At 35.4% G+C, this 24,338-nt stretch overlaps 1 protein-coding gene across 1 annotated transcript in view; it reads right to left on the bottom strand.

Annotated features, from left to right (window-relative positions):
* The window catches only part of LOC138702789 (uncharacterized), a 110,059-nt gene that overhangs the window by 62,814 nt on the left and 22,907 nt on the right, over positions 1–24,338 (bottom strand). The window contains exons 3-6 of the mRNA XM_069830087.1: positions 21,861–21,996; positions 11,484–11,635; positions 9,363–9,605; positions 279–464 (exon numbers count right to left, since the gene is read on the bottom strand). Of these exons, the coding sequence (XP_069686188.1) occupies positions 279–464; positions 9,363–9,605; positions 11,484–11,635; positions 21,861–21,996 (717 nt within the window). The remainder of the gene's footprint in view (positions 1–278; positions 465–9,362; positions 9,606–11,483; positions 11,636–21,860; positions 21,997–24,338) is intronic.

Raw genomic sequence — 24,338 nt, 5'->3', positions numbered from 1 at the left:
GCAATCAAAATGCCTCTAGCGTAGAAACTAGGGAAACAAATGAGACTTGTCTAATCGGAAGTCTTGGACAATTCGATTTTTTTAATGGTCCCTTCAAGTTCGTATTAACCAAATTCGGCTGTAGGCTATTATTAAATGACTTTAAATTATGGATGTTCTTACAGGTACCTTCATCTAAACTCCTATCCTCGGAAACACCGCATACCACTGTACTCATCAAAAGAAACCTAATCTTCTGTTCGGAATAGCGTGATGGAATTTCAGTAGTTATGACTTACTGGACTCACTCCAACACCCGGGCTGGTTCATGCCCCCATTCACGTAGAAGTCCACGTCACCACTGGCCTCGATCTTCCCTTGAACAAAAGCGTTGGTGTGTATCACATCCACGAATTCTGCGTCACTGGCATCGAGTTTGTGGTCCTTGTTTGTAGTGACAAAGAAAGGCATTGCTGGATCCAGACCTGTAATACAGAGTTATATGTACTAATCCCATACATCAAAACATTTTTAGTTCTTGCCATTAGAGTTCTACACGGGCATGGGCCAAGTTCCGGGCCTAAGTCCGGCCTGGCCCATGGACGGAGTTCGGGCTGAAACGTTTGGAGCCGTATTCATAGACATTCTTAGCGCGGACTTCCGGTGGATGATCAGCGAACTAACGTTTTTCGTATTCATAAACCAGTGTCAGCGATATGATATGATATGCATCCTGTACAAGTAACCAGTCGAGAGTCGGGACTAGTTTAGCACGCTCGTAGCGCGGGCTAGCGAGATGTCTATGAATAGCATCCTTGAAGACTTATCGGGCTCGAGCAATTAGAGCAAGAGTAGAATATTTTTTTCGGGCCATGATAGCGTTTTTTTAATAAAATCATATTAATAATCATTCTCCGCTACAAAAAAAAAAGAAGAAATGAATAATGTTACTGTTACGAAAGAAAAGTGCAGCCAGTTTTAATACGTTACAATTGTACGAGTAGTTCTGGATCATATAATCCTGGCATTCATGTACTAGAAACTCAGAAAGTCCGGCAAGTGATTAAATTATAACGAACAATTAGGACCTATAGGTCTACTTGGTTTATAATTGAATAGGCTGATGCTGAAGCTGAAAATGTGTATTGAAATATATTTTTACAACTTAGTGATAGACCTACTCTACTTTCTCTAAATGAGAAAGTAAATCTATTTTTATTTATAACATCGGTAAAAAAAAACTCGCTACTCGCCTTAGCTATATCACGTGAGCTACACTTCGTCACCCTTCCTACTTATGATACCGTCCGCTGATAAGCAGAGGAAATAATCCCTGTTCCGCATTCAGCGAACTCACGATGTCTACTATAGACAGGAACGTTGTACGCAATTCTACTTGTAAAATAGAACAAAGATACTGGTACAGTGTTCTAACATGGCTTGTTTCCCAAACATTAATACGGAAGAACAAACATTTCTTCTTGTCAACTCTTTCGCACGCCACTGTTACAGTATACGGCATAATTTTAGATTAGTTCAACCATACATGCTATCAAAATGCGTGCTCAAATAAGTTAATTTCACATAAGAGCGACGAAATCTCTAAAATCACAAAGTCATGCTGTTTTGAAGTTTCGTGTAAGGTCAGCAGTATTTAACACAGCATCTGATAAGAAGCTGTAATATTAATCAAAGGCGAACTCGTGGAGAAAGTAAGTTGACACTATAAAATAATAAATTGATTTAGGACACAGTTAAGAAATGTATACGCACGCCACACTTCATCTTTATTTCAGGGTTTTACACATGAACGTTGTGAAGTAACTTGAACACATTTGTTTCCTAAGCTGTCGTTTCGACTTTCTCCCTCTTCGCTGCGAGAAACTCCATTCAAGAGTTTTAACAAGTTTTTATTTTGCAGTTTAGTAGTTTGCTCTGGAATTGAGATTTCTTGTTTGACCTTGGACCTTTCTCTCGAAATAAAAATAGTCGTCCGTCGATATTGCATCGCTCGTGTCGTGAAAATAAACTAGCGGGCAAAAATGTCATAAATAAGTTTTATTTTCCTTTGAATATTGTAGATATAAAGGCCGCTACACCCAGGGAAACCGTGCTGCAGAGTTTGAAAAGTAAATACTGAATTAGGTCTAATATGATTGGTAACGAGTATATGTCTGGAAGCAGGTTTCTCTTAGTACAGTGCCGTTAGGAAGGTGACATAGATAATTTACTGATTTACTTTGCAGTTAATGCACTCTCTGGATTTCGTCTCCATTGATAGAATTGAACTCTAGAACGGAGTCCACTCCATTCAATTTATGAAAGACTGTTATCTTATAATAAGGTTACCAGATGGCCCCGTTTCCCAGGGACAGTCCCCAAATTTTACTTTCTCTCCTCGGACAAAATTCTTACCCGAATTGTTCCCGGATTTAATAATTTTTCCCAGATATCCCCGGATTTTCATTGTTAATTTTATTATTAATATGGTTTAATGATCCATGTTAATGCAACATTGCCACTTTTTCATGATGCCATAATCAAAACTGAAGGTGAGGACGTAACTGCAGTCAAATCTTCTGTTGTTATCGAAGTTAATAAAAATGAACTCCAGGAAAGGGGATAAATTTATTCCACCATAATTAAGCAACTTTTGGGTATCTTTGGAGAAGTGGTTTTTATTTCACAACATAATTCTTAGTGTGTCTCATGAATTTCATGAAAATGCTGTTGCATATCCCACTGCCTGGGTTATTCGTTCACAAGTGAACCGTAAGTAATCATTAATTTCAGGGGGATATTCTTTGAGATATTTCAAACAAAAAAGTTAAATATAATTTTGTTGGTTTTTGCTTCCTTTTCGAAATAAAAATTGTTTTGTATGAAACATTTTATAGCTTGGTTTGGGAAAGCCATTGATTGAATGTTCATTCAATTTAAGAGAGCAGGTTATTATGATAATAAATGAATGAAAGAATTTTAGTTTTGTCCTTTAAAACTGCTGAAATTTGATCTGAACAAATGTAACATTATAAAAATTCCTTTTCAGAACGATAAGTTACATTTGTTCGAATCAAATTTCTGAACATTTCAAGGACATAATTAAATTCTTTCAATCATTTATTATCATAATACACTGCTCTCTTAAATTGAGTACAGTAGAGCATCCATTATCCAAATACCGATCAACCGAAACATCGGTTAACCGAAAGCGTTCCAGTCGGCAAATTTGAATTTGCGCGCAAGCCATGTAGAAGTTTCGCTAGCGCTGTTTGTGAGATTTAGCGGCAAAAAAAAAAGTCTCAGCTCTGAAGCAAAAAAAAAAGTTTGGACTTCTTTTTCTAAGCTGTTGGCCTACTTTAATGGCCGTTTTGAGCTTGTCAAACTAGGCTAGTTAGTTCTCTGTGTTATTTGTAAGACGTTTGATACAAAATATATACTGTATTACAGTTTTGTGTTTAATATCAGTGTTTCTTTGTTTCATACTGCTCCTATGACACCGGTACAATTTGTTTTCGTAAATGATCAGTTATCCGAAAAATCAATTATCCGAACACTCCCCGACCCCAATTGTTTCGGATAATCGATGCTCTACTGTGTATTGGAAATTAACTCAGTGTATCTCCCAAAATATGCTATGCAATGTTTTATATAAAATAATTTTTGTCTCGAAAAGGAAGCAAAAACGAACAAAATTATATTCAAATTTTTCGTTTGGAATTATCTCAAAGAATATTCCATTGAAATTAATGACATAACTTACGGTTCATCCTTATAAAACGTACTTATATTGCTGAGACCTCCTCTAGAAAGATTAAATTTTGAAGAGACAGTGCATTATTTTTCTTCAAATGTACTTGAAGATAATTCAAGCTTACTTGATGAAATTTCTTGCTTGAAGAAATATGTGACTTCATAGAAGATGGCACAGTGAAATGAAGAAAATTCTATTCTTTGCTAAAAATGTTTTAATTTTTACCTGAGAAAATGATTGTCTGTGAACGAGTTCTGAAGTTGATTGAAATATCTGCGTCCTGAAAGCGATGTTTCAGTGGAGAGAGTTTCATCAATAAACATTAAGTGGACATTCCAAAAATCCAGAATGAGTTTAGAGACTGTTTGTACCATGCTTGCTACCTAAACTAATTTCAACATGACTTATCAAGAATTTGCTGAAAACCTGAAGACCTGCTTAAAAATTCAGTCTTCTGAAAAAAAAAACAGTAGTTCAATATGTAAATACGAGTATAATGAGTTTCAGTTTTTCATTCTTTAAATTGTGTGACATCAATATAAGTGAACGGCAATTTAACATATATAGGTATTAAAAGTATTTTTATATGTCGATATCTGTCTCTGGAAATTATGAAAGCATCTTGTAACAAATCTTATAAACCCTAAGTTTTACCCACTTTTACTGCTCTTTAAACTGATGTTTTGGATATATGTCTGTTGACCCGACAAACATCCTGATGGGGGCAGATAAAAAAGTTAAATTTTTTTCTTCCACTATGTTCATAATGTCAAAAGAAGTGCTTATACAAATTTTGACCACTCGACCGCAATTACGAGGCCGTCCAGAAAGTGATTTTCCCTGGGACCGTTTACAGAAAAAAAGCACAATTGCATGGAAAGATTTATTGAAACAGATACAGCAATTGTTGCGCTATTTGTCAACATATCCCCCACTGGAATTGCGGCATTTGTCATACCATAGAATCAATAATTTTTGTATCCTTGTGTCGTAGAAATCAGCCGCCTGGGATCTGAACCAGCGTTTGACAGCCGTCTGCACCTCTCTGTCGATCCCATAGTATGACAAATTTCTCAATTCCGGTGGGGAATATGTTGAAAAATAGCTCAACAATTGAGGGCTTTGCCGGAAGAAAGGCGGATAGACTTATACGCCCTTCTTCGGGAAAATGGTTTAAAATGTAGTGAATAATTATAGTAGGGAAATTTTGTTTTAATTGTACTGTACATACCTGCAGGACAGGGCTGCGTGCGTGCGTGTATAACATTTTAATCAGGTGCGTTTTAAAATCTTAGATGGCATGTATCTCAATTCGCCATATTGACGTATACGCCCTTTTTCCGGCAAACCCCTCAATTGCTGTATTTGTTTCAATAAATTTTTCCAATGAAATTGTGTTTTCTTTCTGTTAACGCACCGTGACGAACTTATATTTTTACTGCCCTCGTAATTGCAGTAGAGTGGCCAAAAGTTGTATAAGCACTGCTTTTGATATTATTAACATGGTGAAAGAAAAAAATAACTATCTGCTCCCATCAGAATGTTTGCTTTTAAGTTTTTAAATGATTTCGTGGGAAACTACTCTAGACCAGCGGTTCCCAAACTGGGGATCGTGTAAAGAGTTGAGGGGATCGTGAGATGATTTAAAAATAAAAAAAACTCCTTATTAACATACATATACTGTGTGTTCAGAAACATAAATAACATTCAATACATTTAAAAAAAATCAGTAATATATTGTACAATAAAGTAAAAAATAATTTTATTAATCCGACAAATGTGCCTGTTTTTCAGAAAGTATCTCTGAAATCTGGAATCTTTATCCGATACACACATAGCGATATCACTTTCAAGTTCAGTGAGATTTCTCGTTTTAGTTTTGATGGCAATCATAGACGAAAAGTTTATTTTGCATAAATATGAGGTTGAAAATCTTATATAAAAAAAGTAAGAGCTTCTTTTACAGGCGCGAGGTATTGATGCATTCTTTTGATCTACAACTGGTCAACACTCTGCGAAAAAGTCCAGTTTCAACATTCCATCAGTAGGTACATAGGCTATATATTTAAATTACTTTTTTATTTCAACTAGTTGAACGCAACTGTCTGAAAATTGATTTATATCTGTGATAGTCGTATTGTTTTGAGGTCTTCCGGAAAATATAGAAAAACTGTTGTTTAGAATTGTGTACAGTTAATTTAACAAACTCAGCATTTGCCTACCAAATGTAACTAAATTTTCCACGAGTTCTTTAGCACTGGAATGCATCACATTCCTTCTTGTCAAGTGATGTAGACTAGAAGTAAATTTTATTTACATATTGTTTGATTTTATCCCTGGCTGTTATTATGTTAATATCTTGGCCTTACAAATTACTATTCTAAGTGTTGAAGTGTTCGAATAATTATACCATCAAAGTAGGCTACTAGACATGGTCTTCATGTAATATGTGACGTCATTTTTGACTATATTTTTCTATTTTGGTCGTTTTTTTTTTTATTTTACAGATATTTGTATTTTTCGAATAGGATAAAGTACCCTAACAGTTTGGTAGAGGCGGGGATCGCATACAGAAGTCTCGCCCAGAAGTGGCTCGCGCTTTCAAAAAGTTTGAAAACCACTGCTCTAAACTATAGCGTAAGATATATAATCGAGTTTTCTTCAGTTAGAACGCAATTTATGTGCCTTTGTTTTTCTGTTGAAACGCCGGTTTCTCTGACTTTTTTTTTTCACTAAATTCTGAATAGTTGAATTAGAGGTTTGTTGAACGCCAGGATATTTCGTAAAAATATAGCACTGCGGTTTTTGTACGATTTCTTTGCAATATATCCACAAATGAATATTCTCTGTTGTAATTGTGTATTGCATTACCATCAATTAAACTGAACTGCAATGAATTGGCATGGCCCGAATAAGGGCGTTTACCGCTGTACGCCCCTTCTTCGATTATTGCTGAATTTATAAGTAAATTATCTGCAGTACATTGTAGTAAAGGTTTGTATCTCTAGGTTCATTACACGCGACAGAAGACGTCTTTGTTTTAGTGCTGCGCGTGCGTCAGTGTAACTGTGAACCTCAGTTTGTTTAGTGAGTCAGTCCAAGCAGGTTGTTCACCAGTGCGTCTGTTTGTGCTACATGTAAACCATGTCTGAAAACAAAGGAGATAAAAAAAAGCTGTGGACAAAACCAAGTGGAAAACAGAAGAACGGGAAACTAATAGAAACAGTGGTGAATCATACACTACTTCTAAAGGAACTCAAAAAGCAGGAAAATCATTTGTTTCGATAAGGAAGTGTTGTGTTAAAACTTGTCATCACAACATGTCTGAAAATGATCAACAATCTACCATTTTTCGATTATTTTGGGATTATTCAACAAGATTCCTTTCTTGCTTCTTGTCTGTAAAGGAATGATCTTCCTGATGCCTAAATACCAACAACTTCTGTATAGTCCATCTGGCGTAGTTTCAGCGTCAGCCTTGTACTCAACATCTTTCATTCACTTTAACGTCTGGAAGACCCCAGTGGAATTGTTACAGATGTAGAATTTCAATCCACCATAAATGAAACCAGTACCTATCAACTCCTCGAAGGAAAAGGACGTAAGAAGTCTCTATCCATTCTTGAATGAAGAAGGAAAAGTATGGTATGATACAGTGTTTGAACAAACGACAACAGCATCAACAGCAGCAGAAGACACATCTGATGACGCATGATAACAAAGAAAAGAAGAAAGAAAAGTAAAAAAATAAACATATTTGAGTTTATACATGTTATGTATTCTCTATTTCCATTAGAGTGTGGAATTATTGAAGTGCAATAAATGCAAAGGGAAGATATGATTTAAGAAACTGTGGTATAACTGTTGTAAAAATATAATTGTGTTCAATAAACCAGTTTTGTAAAGGTTTACAAGTTTGTTAAGCATATTAATTACGAATAATGTTATTGGAAAAAGAGCGTATAAAATGTTTCACAAAACTTTTTATTACAGAAATGTGATGCTGTTTCTAAGCAGTTACCTTTATTACATTTATTTCAAAATGAATTTAAATAAGGATGTGTTCTGAATATTTGACTTGAATTCGATCGGCGTAGTCATAAAAGTTGAGAGGATACGAAGGCACCTCATCCCCCTTCTACTTGCCATGAGTCCGTCAGCTACAGAGCGGTAGCTGTTACCCCTTATACCTATATCCCCCAAGCTTTACAGATTAGAAAATATAATATTAAATAGAGTTCGTAAGTGAATATAAAATACAGCCACACAGACGATTGCAGTCACATGTTTGAGTATATTTTAGCGCCGTTATTACAATATTTTCAACCAATAATTAATTAAATTAAGGAATGTTAATTTGTATTATGACATCATGGGGAAGTGACACAGTGCAGATTGTCCCATTGTGTACACTGTAGAATAGCAACTAAGGTGGAGAAATCATATCTTCTGCTCTCAGTAGCTTTTTAATGTGCCAATTGATATAAACAGCATTCAAAATGAAATACTGTAGAATTCCACGTATCCGTCAACTGTGGGACAAAGTCAGTGCCAAATAACTGATTTTGCCGGATAATTGAAAAATACATTTACAGGTTACATAAAGACATATTGTAGCCTACTGCACAAACATTTTTTTCCATGTTGAAATTTAGTAATTTTCATATAGATATTTAAAACTGAAGCTTTGAAATACGTATAGTGTTTATTTTTAGTACTGAATATGGTAATGTACATTGATCAGTTCATAATTATTGTAATACATAATAGCATAAAAAATTCTAAACATTTTTGTAACCTTATGACAATTTTAAATACCGGCCATGTGACGTGAAGAGCAGGGTAGTAATTGTCACAACTATGAAGAAGATGTGAACCTCTTTAACATATCCCTAATGTCTTCTTATTTATATTATTTATATTTATCACTCGAATTAAACTTTTACGCGCTGTAGGAACAGGGAATTTCACACTTTCCCATTTAGACTCCTCCAACACCCCTTCGAACGGGCGAGTTCAAGTGGTAAATTTAAAGATATCGTCTCTACACATTGTTTGCAAGGCCCAAGTGACAGTTTACCGATGCTATCCGATCTACTCCAAGGACATAACGGGGTTTTCCGTCTATGTTTTCACGCGTGAACAATGTAAAGAGTAAACAATGTGCGGCATGTGCGATCCACGAAAACCACTCGCATCTTTGTCCGACTCTTCCCTTTCACACGAATGTGCTTTTTTTTTTTTTGCCTAGCCAAAAGTGCCGTTGTTTTGGTATTGCCGGTTATCTGGATGCCGGATACAAGGGATTTTACTGTACAAACGTTTGTATAGACTGTCGAAAAATTTTTCAATAATAAGATTTATTACTATGTTAAAAGTCAATTAGTCTAACGTTTGTGAGATGTACAGTAGCATCTTCCCCTTCACTGTTGGTAGAGACTGTGAGTAGAGAGGAAAGGCGTATCAACCAAACTGAAATAAGGTTTACACCACCAGTAGACCATGACCTCTCAGCCTGAAATATTCTTTTCTGGATTTGATATAGCTCTTGAATATTGGAATTTTGTAAGCTATGTGGCAAACGTGTAAGAAAACAAGGAATTCTGAGAGATTCGTTGACTTATTTTACCTGTGATCCTTGGAAGTTTGTATGGTCGCAGATTGTTTGCAGCGAATGACGCAACGTGGGCTCCGAGACTGAAGCCCACCAAGTGGATGTCGGAGGCGTTCAAGAGGCGCAGGGTCTGGATGTGTTGTGCAATGCATTTGCCCACAAACCTGGCGTTGTACACGGCTGTGGGGTAACAGGGACCGGGGCCCAGACGCGACCAGTCCACGGCGATCACGTTGTACTCCCCCTCCTTCAGATAAGCTGCAATATCATTCAGTGAAATGAAACTTTTGATACACTATATCTATAACATTTCTGGTACACACAAAGAAATACAAAACAAGTTTGTTGTTGCAAATATTGGTACAATTACACTGAGTTTATTAGCCCTAGCAGAAGTTTCATAGCGTGAAAAACAAAATTCGATAGGGACGTGATAATTTGGGTACTTATGTACGAAAAGGTGGTGTAGTAGTGAAGACTTTTATTAGTCATGTAATGGGAAGATGTCCATTAATGTTAATATATTTTCATTCCTGAGCAGAGCCCGATGGCTTGCACCACAGCCTGAAGCTTATTGTGCCAATCTCTTTTTATTATGGATTATTATTGAAGTCCTAAGGACCGCATTTCTGTACTAAGTCATTTATTAGGCCTAATTATCTTGTGTTGTGGCATCTCATTTGATTATGACAGATTTAATGAATAATAGATAGCAGAATTTCAAAGAATATGTGAAACGATAAAACAATCACTAAATGAATGGCTGCCTAGAATAACGTTGTAAGTCCGTTTTTGGCCAAACTGAGTTTTCGGCTGAAAAATGTTGTATCGCAATCTTGCATGTGCTGTCATCGTCTTGCTGTTATTCACACTACTTCGAGGGCTGTAGTATTTTGATTGTGTTGCTGAGCTGAATAACGTTGTAACGCAAATAAAATGGCGCACAATCATACTTGTAGCGTGACACATGGTCTCATAAAAAACGTAAATAGAAAGAGAAAACGAAGATTAATATCATGCAATGGAAGGACAATGTACGTAAGACACTAAAGGATCAGGGGAAAGAATGTACTTCGAAGAAAGGTGACATTAAACCAGCTGTGAAACGACCTGAACTGATGAGTGGAAAAATGTTGTGAATCAATTTAGGTCTATAGAGTGCTAAAGGAGAATAGTTAAGGTAATAAGGTCACGGTTACTCTGAATTCTATCATGGCCTAATAACAGAATAAAGAAAAAAAAAAAAAAGGATTCTTGTGTGTGTAATGTTGATATTGTATGCCTCAACATATGATCTAAGTTGTGTAATTTGTTTCAAGTTCTTATGATATAAATTTATCATTATTATTATTATTATTATTATTATTATTATTATTATATGTACTCAAATGTAACAACCCTAAAGAATCTACCAGGAAATAGGGACAGTATTTAAGTTTCTTTGCTTTACAACGTTGTTCTTCTGAGTTAACATATAACGTTTTTCTACTGTAAATGTTCAAAAAGTTGTGTTATTTGGAAGATGAAGACAATACATATATATAAATGGTGTGAATACTTACTGAAGTATTAATACAGACCTCACACTGTCATATTTTGTAATATTTATCAATGTTGGTATGGAATAAACATATTTTTAATTTCCTGACAAACTGTAAAAACTGACTTACAAAGTTATTCTAGGCAAGCATTCAAATAACAAACAACAAAACAGGAACAATTAAAATTCTATAAAACATTAGCATTACTAACTTTACTGTGGGGTTCTGAATCCTGGATACAAAAAACACGATTGAAATAAGATAACAGCAGCAGAAATGAAATTTGTATGTTCTGTTAATGACTGTACAAGGAAAGGCAGAATTGAAAACATATAAATTAGACAAGACAAATAAACAAAATGTAACATATAGTAAAAATTGGAAAGATCACATAGACGGAATTAATGAAGAAATATAACCTAAGGAAATAATGCAATACAAACGAAGAGAAAGGCGAGATGTAGCAGATCTAGGAAGCGATGGATTGAAGTCGAAACAGGTCTAATGACTTAATCCGTGAATGAAGATGATCACGATAATGATGATGATGATAGTGATGATGATGATGATGATGATGATAAAAAAATTTGCTCACCTTCACGAATATCCACAAGAACGTCCAAGTTCATATCTGCGTTGTAGCCATGAATGACGAACTTAGTCGGATGCGAAGAGTTGAAATTGGAATTTGTAATATTCAAGATTCCTTCCCCTGTATCAATTTGCTGCGAATCCGTTGGATTTGACCTGAAATATGCATGTAAAATAAAGTGTGTATTTTGCACAGTGGTGTCGCTGTAGCTTCCACAGCCCTTACAAATCTTGGAAGTGGAGGGCAGTTTTGTTAGAAGGAGCTTGTTACATTAATTTCTTTACTTCAGATATTAAGAATGAAATATCTGACCAGTTATTAAACTAACAATAAATTTCAAGAAAATAATTTAATCAAATTTGTCTTAAATATAACATTCGGAACGTGCCTTTCAACGAAATACCTAGTGTCCTGATAAAAGATGCCCGCATTAAAAACATATACATATATATATATACTTACTTACAAATGGCTTTTAAGGAACCCGAAGGTTCATTGCCGCCCTCACATAAGCCCGCCATCGGTCCCTATCCTGTGCAAGATTAAGCCAGTCTCTATCATCATACCCCACCTCCCTCAAATCCATTTTAATATTATCCTCCCATCTACGTCTCGGCCTCCCTAAAGGTCTTTTCCCCTCCGGTCTCCCAACTAACACTCTATATGCATTTCTGGATTCGCCCATACGTGCTACATGCCCTGCCCATCTCAAACGTCTGGATTTCAAGTTCCTAATTATGTCAGGTGAAGAATACAATGCGTGCAGTTCTGTGTTGTGTAACTTTCTCCATTCTCCTGTAACTTCATCCCGCTTAGCCCCAAATATTTTCCTAAGCACCTTATTCTCAAACACCCTTAACCTATGTTCCTCTCTCAGAGTGAGAGTCCAAGTTTCACAGCCATATAGAAGAACCGGTAATATAACTGTTTTATAAATTCTAACTTTCAGATTTTTGGACAGCAGACTGGATGATAAGAGCTTCTCAACCGAATAATAACACGCATTTCCCATATTTATTCTGCGTTTAATTTCCTCCCGAGTGTCATTTACATTTGTTACTGTTGCTCCAAGATATTTGAATTTTTCCACCTCTTCGAAAGATAAATCTCCAATATTTATATTTCCATTTCGTACAATATTCCCGTCACGAGACATAATCATATACTTTGTCTTTTCGGGATTTACTTCCAAACCGATCGCTTTACTTGCTTCAAGTAAAATTTCCGTGTTTTCCCTAACCGTTTGTGTATTTTCTCCTAACATATTCACGTCATCTGCATAGACAAGAAGCTGATGTAGCCCGTTCAATTCCAAACCCTGCCTGTTATCCTGAACTTTCCTAATGGCATATTCTAAAGCGAAGTTAAAAAGTAAAGGTGATAGTGCATCTCCCTGCTTTAGCCCGCAGTGAATTGGAAAAGGATCAGATAGAAACTGACCTATACGGACTCTGCTGTACGTTTCACTGACACACATTTTAATTAATCGAACTAGTTTCTTGGGAATACCAAATTCAATAAGAATATCATATAATACTTCCCTCTTAACCGAGTCATATGCCTTTTTGAAATCTATGAATAACTGATGTACTGTACCCTTATACTCCCATTTTTTCTCCATTATCTGCCGAATACAAAAAATCTGATCAATAGTCGATCTATTACGCCGAAAACCGCACTGATGATCCCCAATAATTTCATCTACGTACGGAGTTAATCTCCTCAAAAGAATATTGGACAAAATTTTGTACGACGTCAACAAAAGTGATATTCCTCGAAAGTTACCACAGTTGGTTTTGTCCCCCTTTTTAAAAATAGGTACAATTATGGACTCCTTCCATTGTTCTGGTACAATTTCCTTTTCCCAAATAGCAAGTACAAGTTTATAAATTTCGCTATATAATGCACTTCCACCCTCTTGTATTAATTCTGCTGGAATTTGATCGATACCTGGAGACTTGTACTTTTTCAGATTTTCTATCGCAATTTCGACTTCTGAAATCGTGGGTTCGGGTATAAATGGCTCAGCAGTTTGTATTTCAATATCGTCCCGATCATTTCTATTTGGCCTATGTACATTTAGTAGTTGCGCAAAATAGTTTTTCCATCTGTTTAGGATTGATGAAGAGTCTGCAAGCAAGTCACCATTCTCATCCTTGATCACGTTTACCCTTGACTGATATCCGTTCTTAAATTCCTTTATACCCTTATATAAATCTCGAATGTTTTTATTCTTACTATTTGTTTCTACCTCATTCAGTTTTTCCTTCAAGTAACCTCTCTTTTTAATCCTAAGTGTACGACTTGCTTCCCGTCTTTCATTGAAATAATTATCTCTATTCTCCTCACCTGGATCCTGTAAGAATTTCAATTTTGCCTGTTTCCTTCTTTCTACTACCATGCAACAATCTTCATCAAACCACGGTTTCTTTTTCTTAGTTTCATAATAACCTATGCTCTGCTCAGCTGCAATTTTGATACTATCTCTGATATTTTCCCACACGCTATTAACATCTAATTCTTTCTCAACTTCGTCGGAACTTTCTAAAGTGGCAAACCTATTCGAAATTTCGACCTGATAATTTTGCTTAGCTTCCTCGTCCTTTATATATATATATATATATATATATATATATATATATATATATATATATATATATATATATATATAACTTTCTAGAAATATTTATTATATACACTTTCGGCCAGCATAATCAAAATGAGGTTTAATAAAACTTCATCCATACTCTGTTCAAGTACATGGGCCAGCAAGTGACCTAAACTCAGATCAGTAAACAATTTTGAGACCGCAGGACAAGGTTTCCAATGCGTTTTGGCTATCCGAGTTAAAAGTGTGTTATTGGTTCAGGGGGGGTTATTCTTTGAGATATTTCAAACAAAAAAGTTTAATACAATTTTACTAGTTATTGCTTCCTTTCCTAGATAAAAATGATTGTACCTATATGAAACATTTCATATTGTGTTTTGGGAAAGCCATTGATTTAATTCCCCAATTTTCTCAGTCAATTTAAGAGAGCAGTGTATTATGATGAAAGAATTTGTAGTTTCGTTCTTTAAAAATGCAGAAATTTAATTCAAGAAATGTAACATTTTAAAATTTCTTTTCAGAACGAAATTTAAATTTGTTCAGATCAAATTTCTGCGCATTTAAAGAACGAAACTAAAACTGTTTTAATCACTTATTATTATAATGACTGCTCTTTTGAATTGATTGAGCACATTGATAATCAAATAAATCAATGTCTTTTCCTAAACACGCTACAAAATATTTCATGTAAACGTTTATCTCGAAAAGGAAGTAAAAATGAGCAAAATAATATATTTTTTTCTTGAAATATTTCGAAGAATAATCACCTGAACCTGTATGCTAATAGTAATATAACATGATAAATAAGATCGAAGACAATGTTTCTACTCGTATTTGGTGTGCTGATTTTGCTGATAACTGATAAGACATGAAGACTCACTGATAGCCTTGTGAAACATATATGCTCCACCAGGCTGATATAAAGGTTAATATATTAAAGATGTTGTAATACTTTCGAAAGCTGTGATTTTTGCGTTCTCAGTTCATGTGGCAGCGAATTTCTTTAATCTAAGCTTACCTCCGCACACAAGAATTTTGAAAGCTGGTTCCAACCTGATGATTTTGGAAAATTCCCTTATGAGTTTTAGCATATGAAAATTACTGATAATATTAAATTTATATTATTTGAAGGATGCACTGGAAGGAATGGTGAACGGGAGATGAATTCGGGGCAGAAAAAGGATACCAAGCAATAGACGACATTAAAATACTGTATATGGATCATATTCCCAGACTAAGAGGAAGACAGAAAATAGGAAAGACAGGAGAATGCTGGGTTTGCTGTGAAAGACCTACCCTGGGATAAAACACTATAAATGAATGAATGAATTAATTAATTAATCCTATAATTATATTGATATTTTTATGAGAACTCGAAGGGAAAAATTAGAATCAATTATGCAAAATTCAAATCAATAGAAAAATGATTTTGAGGATAATCAATTTTATAATTAACGTGAAATGAATTTTACTTCCGCACAATTTATTGAATAATGGATGACCGGCACTAGTGTTCATAATGTATTTTTTCTACATCTTTCACGCATTTCTCTTTGTCGGAGCAATGGAATTGCATGACGACATTCATAAACTCTAATTTCGTTAACGAGGTCACGTACAAGGCTAATTTGGCATTTCCTCTTTATTCACAACATTAAAACACGCATTTTGCGTAGGAAAAATTCTTCGCCCTTGATAACCTTGTACTAGAAATGTTTCTTTTTAATATTCATACAATCCGGGACACGACAATCCATAGCGGGCCAAGGTCGACAAACCGAATGCTGGTCTCATGACCACATACTTCAGCAGAGGTAAACGATCATCCAACGAGTACGGGGTAACGTGTGGTCAAAATGATGACCCCTCCTGCCCTAATAGCTGGCTCACGAAACCAGATTTCACTACTCATTTTAGCTCTCTAATTTTTTTAACAATTCAGCGATCCCATTCACTCCTCGGAATTTTATGAGAAAATTTCTGCTCCCATGAGAACTTAAACTACAGAATATTCCGTATTGTTAGTCTAAGACAGTGATGTCAAAGCAAGCACATTTTTCTGACCTTGACGTCGTGCGCGGGCATCAAGCGCTAAGTATGGTAAGAGGGAGGGTTGTGTATATGAATAAGCAGCCTGTTGGATTAAGGAAACAGTGGTGCACAAACTTTAAACGGAACGTGAAATTTGATATTTTTATTTTTATATGGCTTCTTTCTGTTTCATATTATCTATATTGTCTGTAAAACAAAAGTACTAATAACAATTTCTTCATATTGCAGTTGTGTTTTAAATGTTAATAATATAATAAAGAGTTAAGAAGGAATATACACATAAATTCCATAGTGGTACAACTATACTGTACTAAATGGATGAAACAAATCATTCATAAAGAAAGTGATATCCCCCCCCCCCAAAAAAAAGAGATTGCGTATGACATGATAAGTTGGAATTGATATTGATGGTACCTTTAGCCTTATAAAAGTAATCAATAAACTAATCAAAACAATATGACAGTACAAAGCAAAGTTACCTGGTGCTGTATATATTTTAAGTTTATCTAATATTCCATAACAAAACTCTTATTGCATTATGCTTTTAAGGTGATATTAGTGAGCAACTTCCTATCATCAGAATATTAAATTATTTTCTCGAAATGTGCTGAAACTGTAGTGCTGACATTTTTACAACACATGGGCACGTATCTTTTGCTTATTATGTAGCAGTAGTTGCTTTGTTAATTCATTTCCTTACAAACAATTTCAATGCGAATATTTTCAAAATTTTCAATACACTATCTTCAGTAATACGTATTTACGGTATATTAGATTTACGAAAACATTCTGTAACGCTACTAAATAAATAGAGCTACATTTGAAAGTTTCACTTTTCTATAAAAAAAAAGTTGAGAAAATATTGCTTTTGAATAAAAAAATCACTCGTGAAAAATGAGCATTAAAAGTAAAACTTACATTCTTATAATGCACTTATACTTCTCAGACAAACCTAACAATTACCATGGATACAGTTTTAATAAGTTCTCTTGCCTTTATCTATTAAATCAGTGCTGGCCATCCCAGAATATAGCTTGACCAAGCGCCATATAATACTTCTTTCGTCTATCTCTTTCCTTTCCGCTGTAAAGCGCTCAGGCTCTCCTGAGCTCTAAAGCGCGCGTTTGTTCCTATGGACATCAATTGACATGACTTGTCTAAGACATGACGCCATCAGCCACGTAGTTATAGTTCATACTTTTTTAGAAGACATATGAGTTGAGTCAATACTCGTCTAACATTACAGCGCTGTTGCCAAAATGCTACCGGGAGAGAGAGGAAGACAAAGATAATTTGTTACGTGTCGAATGTACAGGGCGATTCATTTGGGAAGACATAAAATAAAAACGTGATAAAATGAGAACTTTTGCTATTTATTATTAAATAATTTGTGCATGCCTTCTAGAATAATGGAAGTTTTCTCCAAATTAGACCTCAACGCGAAAACGACACATTTCATATCTTGAGGCTAATTTCTCCCATGCGTGGTCTAACATCTCAGGGGTAACTTTTTCAAAAGCTGAGAAAATCTTTGCTCTGAGATCATACACTATACACATCATTCTTCACGAAATCCTAGAGAAAGAAAACGGGGAATTTGGAGGCCACATAATTGACCCTCCTCGACCACACTACTTGTTGTTACACCAAATGTGTCATCCAGATATGTATAATCGCCGCAGTCTCATGGTTAACATTCGGCAGGTCTTTAAGCGGCCTCGTGAGTAACATTCGGCAGGTCTTTGAAATTTAATTGTATTATTGTTTTCAACTTCTTATGTCGCCCCTCCAATCACTTGCCTCAATTTCAATATTGCAACCAATAAGCTGCTTCCATTATAAAATGACATCTACTTGGACTAAAATCGAGGTTGCGATGTCTTGTGCTGAGGACGAACATTAAGGTATGTGATTAAAATGATATTAAAGAGTTAAGAATGTTAACATACTCGTATATGAAATAATAATAATAATAATAATAATAATAATAATAATAATAATAATAATAATAATAATAATAATAATAGCCATTTAACAATATAACAAACTAGTGCTTATTCTTATCGAGAAAGTAGACATGACAACGTGACTCTTAAAGTGAAACCTACAGAGCAACAATCGGTCTGCAAAATTAGGTTTTAAAAGCACACCGCACGTTATTGTATGATGCCGGCATGTTAAGCATGAGGCCGCGGCGATAATAATCACGGAAGTCTGTTGCTCAATGTGGTGGTGCACCATCCTGTTAGAACACGATACCCATGTTATTTTCCTGTTGCACTTGTGGTTCGAAAAGGTTTTCAACATGTCCAGGTATGGCCCTGATCGAACTGTTTCCTCAGCGAAGATAAACGGCTCATATAACCTAGATTACAGCAACTTACCGCGCACCAAATATTAAAACCTTGGTTTTTCTGAATCTACGCATGTGAGTTGCGAGGTGCGAGGCCTATACGAGAGATAGTGAGTGGTTTCTATACAGGGTGTTTCAAAAATACGGGGCATAATTTCAGGTATGTATTTCCCACATGTAGACAATCAAAATAGTTCATTACAACATGTGTCCGGAAATGCTTCATTTCCGAGTTATGGCCTTCACAACATTGAAATTCACCGGAACGTTTTTCTTTCCGCAGGTCGTTGTCATTACAGAAAATGTTCAAAATGTCCACCTCCTGCTTGAATACAGACCTCACATCGATGTCTCATTGACCTGCGAACACGATCCCAAACTCCAGGAGTATTGCGTATGTCCTCAGAACATGCCACAATTCGATTCCGAAGGGATTCCAAATCAGGCACCGGAGACGAATAAACCAATGATTTTAAATGACCCCACAAGTATAAATCGAGAGGGTTCAGATCAGGTGAGCGTGGAGGACAAGCAATTGGACCACCTCTACCTATCCATCGATCAGGAAACCTTCGATCCAAGTACCGGCGAGCCGTACGACTGAAGTGTGCAGGAGCGCCATCATGCAAGAAGTGAATGTGTTGACGACTGATCAGTGGAGTGTCTTCTAAAACATGAGGCATGGTGTTTTCCAGGAAGTTTGTGTACGCCTGCCCCGTAAGTCTATTTACAAGTACATGGGGTCCAACTAATCGATCACCAATGATACCGGCCCACATGTTGAGGGTGAACCGCACCTGGTGATGAGATGGAACAGTTGCACGTGGGTTTTCATACGCCCATACATGCTGATTGTGGAAATTTGTTATGCCATCTCGTGTGAACTGTGCTTCATCTGTAAATAATACTAAGGCAGGAAAGTTCGGATTTACACCACACTGCTGCAAGAACCACTGACAGAACCTAACTCGTGCAGGGTAATCTGCTGGTGACAGGGCCTGTACACGTTGCAAATGATAAGGATACAATTGATACTCTTTCAATAGTGTCCAGACAGTCGTATGAGGAACATTGACTTGCAATGCTACCCTTCGTGTGCTGATAGAAGGAGTCATGTTCACAGCCTTCAGAATCTCCTCCTGTACTTCTGGAGTTGTAGATCTTGGTCGTCCCCTTCCCAAACCAGGAGAGTTAAATTTTCCATACTCGCACAGACGGTAATGGAGACGTACAAATGTCTTCCGATCTGGACATTGTCGCTGTGGGTATCTCTCCTGGTACAAACGACGAGCCAGCGCAGCATTGCCGTCCGCCTTACCGTACATGAAGTGTATCTTTGCCAGCTCTTGATTTGAATACATGTCGCACAGTCTAACGCCTACACAACACTGAATGTAATCTTCGCCTCAGAATGAACTGTCAGAGTGCCCTCTTAATGTCTCCTTTGGCGGCAACGACCTGCGGAAAGAAAAACGTTCCGGCGAATTTCAATGTTGTGACGGCCATAACTCGGAAATAAAGCATTTCCGGACACATGTCGTAATGAACTATTTCGATTGTCTTCATGTGGGAAATGCATACCTGAAATTATGCCCCGTATTTTTGAAACACCCTGTATAACGCAGACCTCGCATCTCGCAGTTATAGAAACCACTCACTATCTCTCGTATAGTCCTCGCAACTCGCATGCGTCGATTCAGAAAAATCAAGGCTTAACTGTAGGACTAGCCCGTTTCAGTTCATTATCGACTTGTAACTCGGAGCCCTCCGAACACCATGCTCTCGTTGAAATCGCCGTTGAACAGGCGTTACACTTTGAAATTTAGCAAACCACAAGACATATTTCGCTCATTGTTGTGCAGTAAGCTGCATTTTGTTTGTTCAGTCGTTGCTGATTAAGTTTTTTTTTATTTCTTATGCGGTAACAATAATGATACAAATCTCCCGTGCTTCAGTATCACATTGTAATTGGAATGAATTTTACAGCACCCCCATTATAAATTTTATAGTCATTTTCTTTTGTGTTTTCCCAAACGGATCAGATTGTACATTAATGTACATCCACGTCGTAACACTCTTATCATATGCCAATTGTCCTATAGAAGCTAGCTCCGCCTGTCCATGTCTCTAAAAGCCTAGGCTATGAATTAAGGACGTAGAGCATTATTATTATTATTATTATTATTATTATTATTATTATTATTATTATTTCATAATCATCGTTCATTATTATTAGCCTTATTATTTCTGTACCCAATATCCGCCTAGTCCAAGTCAATTCTATGATGAAATAAGGCATATTTTTTAGACAAATTTTCTCATGGTACTTTCATTTATTCTACAGAAATTGCATAATAATTGTACCATTATCATTATCATTATTATAGTGCGACAATAGCGGGCAGATAGGTTCTACACTAATTTTTGTAAAAGTAATATTGCCATTTAGAACGATCATGTGCACGATGGAATGTTTGTCTGTTCAGTTAATATTGACAAAACTGTTATTTTTCAGTCACATTTTAGTTATCAATAGTAATGCGGGAACAGAAAGGTTTTAATTAGTATGTAGCTAAAAGGTTGTAACTTACAACGTAAAGAACTATTACAACTTTTTTTTTTTTTTTTTTAGAAAATGAAGCAGTTGTACTTTTTTTTTTTAGTTCAACATATTGTCAGTGTCTACTATACATAATCACGAAGCTTGAGTTTTGAGGGTGCTAGAAATAATAGACTGTGACGGTACTATTTTGCATTGCCTGTAATGAGGGATATTAGCGATCCTAGTGGTGAGCAACTATCTAATGTTTGCATATTTACTACGTATTGAGCTTCGCGACTGTATATACTAGACTGTGATATTGTTATATATAGATACCATGGAATGTAAAAATAAAGAATAGAAACATTTTCAAGTAAAATTCTAGCAGTTAATAATTTTTTTAAGTACACGTTGTTTAATGGTAGGTAGCAGTAATAATAATATTAATAATAATAATAATAATAATAATAATAATAATAATGATAATAATAATAATAATAATAATAATAATAATAATGTGATAATATATCTGCAGTGCTTGGGAAAAGTGACATAAGTCAGTTTTCACAAACCTTTTTTTGATAATTTATTGACAACTTACACTGGTTTATGTCGATTTTATTTTTTTCTGTATGAATCATTGTAATGGGAGGAATATCTATGTATTTTTTCCAAGCGAACAGATGTTCCGTAAGTTGTCAATAAATTATCAAAATAGGTTTGTGGAAACTGACTTGTCACTTTTCCCGAGCACTACAGATATATTTTAGTGATTATTATTTTCATGAATGCAGATTAAAAGAGCTAGAAATAATACATTATTACCTGGTGTAAAGGAAAAACGAAACATCTCTGTCCGGACACGTTCCATCGATCACTAGCCTACAGCGACCCAAGCTCCACTCTGTATTGCGGAACGCAGCGACTGAATCCGTGGAATTTTCACAGCAACAGGTCCATACTGGAAGTTGAAAGATTATTAGCTACGCCTTAGTCACCTGATCCAGTATGACAGGCACACTACTTTCTTTTACATTAAATTTAAGACATAGTACAGAACATTCCTTATGTCGTGAAACCAACTTGCGCGTGAAGGGAAGAAGAAAGTGGACTGGGTGGCTTCCCTCCCTCGCTATGCAATTAGCTAGCAAACTAACTCCCACATAATGTTCTTACTATGAGCTACGACACACGCATGCATTTGGCTTCGTGAGATAGCGAATGGCCATTACTGTACTTACGGTATTGACATTGAACATACGGGATTGCATAACTTCGCATAAATAAGGAGCAGGTGACTCACCCGGTATAAACTACAAAAACTGCCGTAATGAATCTTAATATACTATTAAAGATCATATAAGGCGCACAGAAAAATATTCTTTTGGATGAAACAAATATTATTATGAATTGCTTAATATTGACAATTACTTACGTCATATTACTTTCGACCAATAAAACGGAACGAAAGGATGTGTTTCAACCAATCATGGCTATTTATCGCTACAATTTCATCACTTCCCTAGCATTTGTTTATTTTTATTACTTCTCTAGCATTGTTTGTTTTTATTACTTCCCTAACACTTGTTTCTTTGTTTGCCAACATTTCAAAATGCAAATTCTTTACGGTATTATACTATAAAACATGTTTTGCGATCGTCATTTGTTTCCCGCATAGTCAAGTGAAAATGGCGGCTTCGTTCAAACGTTTTGGTGAAGCTAACATTAATGAAATATAATTTTATTATTTATTTATTTATTTATTTATTTACTTACTTATTTATTTATTTATTTATTTATTTATTTATTTATTTATTTATTTATTTATTCTGGTGTAGTTAAGGCCATCAGTACATTAATACCTATTTTATTATTTTAGAGTACTTTATTTCTTCTAACCTTTATATACTTTTTTCTGTTTTTATCACCTCTCTACCATATGTTTCTTTGTGTGCCAACATTTCAAACTGCAAATTCTTTACGGTACTATAAAACATGCTTTGCGATCGTCATTTCTTTACCGCATAGCATTCAACTGAAAATGGTGGATCCGTTCAAACGTTTCGGTGAAGTTAACATTAGTGAAATAGAATTTTAGTGAGTCAGTATTTTATTGTATTAGAGTGCTATATTTCCTCTAATCTTTATATACTTTCTTGTAATCGCGTAATAGTCAATTAAATCCCACTCGAGTTTTGATTTTCTTTAGATAAATCAAAACGTCTAGTGAGATTACTGTTGATGAAATGTGAGACTGTAGCTAGTTGGTTGTTCCTCCCATCCATTGAAATCCGTGAAAGAGATATGATGATGATGTTTTTGTAAATGGTTATTTTACGACGCTTTATCAACTGCTATGGTTATGTAACGTATGAAGTAATGAAGGAGATAATGCTAGCGAAATGAGTCCAGGATCCAGCGGTGAAAGTTATCTAGTATTTGCTCTTAATGGGTTGAGGGGAAATCCAGGAAAAAACCTCAACCAGGTAACTTGTCCCAACCAGGATTTGAACCAGAGACCGCTCGTTCCATGATCAGACGTGCTAACTGTTACTCCACAGTGGTGAGCCAATAATAATAATAATAATAATAATAATAATAATAATAATAATAATAATAATAATAATAATAATAGTAATAATAATAAACCTAACAACATATTATGTTCTCATGGGATTAAGGGTAAATTCTGTATGTGTAATATGTATAGCCCTATGTAACTGTTCAATAAATTGATACAGGCCTACATACCAGGTGATTAAAATATATGGAACACTGCATGTAGCTTTCCTACTTCGAATTTTATGAAGAAATTCTGTATCCAAAAGCTGTAGGGAGTGAAAAAGGAAATACTGTCCTTTTCAATTATTATAAAGAATGTGCCAAGAAGTCTGTTTTTTAAATTGCATCATATATTACTTATTTTTACTTTTTTTTTTTTGGATTATTCAGGTTTTAAAACTTGCGAAATCGTGTTTTTTTCTCAATTACCTGAAGGTAATTCTGGGGATCCGCGCATATTTGAGATAGAAAAGATTTTTCTTTCTTCAGAAGACTTTCTATTTCTTTTGTATGTGGAATTATTATCAGAAGCCCATTGACCTTTGTTGGTACAAGTTATAAATTCGTTAAATTTTTGTTCTCAACAGTATTGTGTGTTACCAAGAGTGTAAGACAACAAAATTGCTCCATTGTTAGTCTACCTACAGTCGTAGTATGTTATTGAAATTTACTAGGGCCTGAATAGTGTAAGACTAAACACATTACGTTTGTCATAGTACGGATGAAGATGAAATCAGAGAT

Source organism: Periplaneta americana, chromosome 7, assembly GCF_040183065.1.
Source record: "Periplaneta americana isolate PAMFEO1 chromosome 7, P.americana_PAMFEO1_priV1, whole genome shotgun sequence".
Lineage (NCBI taxonomy): Eukaryota > Metazoa > Arthropoda > Insecta > Blattodea > Blattidae > Periplaneta > Periplaneta americana.
This window is presented reverse-complemented; position numbering and strand designations above follow the sequence as displayed.